General features: G+C 45.5%; 1 protein-coding gene across 1 annotated transcript; it reads right to left on the bottom strand.

Moving 5' to 3' along the window:
- Window positions 1-23: 23 nt before the first annotated feature.
- Window positions 24-203, bottom strand: Tsp_14911 (conserved hypothetical protein). The gene has a single exon (XM_003367862.1). The coding sequence runs from the start codon at window positions 180-182 to the stop codon at window positions 24-26; it is 159 nt and encodes a 52-aa protein (XP_003367910.1). The 5' UTR covers window positions 183-203.
- Between the last annotated feature and the right edge of the window lie 171 nt (window positions 204-374).

Genomic DNA, 374 nt, shown 5'->3' with positions numbered 1-374 from the left:
GGGGTTGGAGGAACAATTGTCGATCAGTCGGTTTCGGAGCGTGCACACTGGTACCCGAAAGATGGTGAACTATGCTTGAGCAGAATGAAGCCAGAGGAAACTCTGGTGGAAGTTCGTAGCGGTGTTGACGTGCAAATCACTCGTCTGACTTGAGTGTAGGGGCGAAAGACTAATCGAACCATCTAGTTGCTGGTTCCTTCCGAAGTTTCCCTCAGGATAGCTGGCATTTGTTTGTAACAATTTTATCCGGTAGAGCGAATGATTAGAGGTGTTGGGAACGCAATGTTCTCAGCCTATTCTCAAACTTCGAATGGGTAAGCAAGGCGATTTGCTTTGATTTTACAATGAAATCGCCAGTTAGAATGTATAAAATG

This window comes from Trichinella spiralis, assembly GCF_000181795.1.
Source record: "Trichinella spiralis strain ISS 195 chromosome Unknown Scfld3552, whole genome shotgun sequence".
Taxonomy (NCBI): domain Eukaryota; kingdom Metazoa; phylum Nematoda; class Enoplea; order Trichinellida; family Trichinellidae; genus Trichinella; species Trichinella spiralis.
This window is presented reverse-complemented; position numbering and strand designations above follow the sequence as displayed.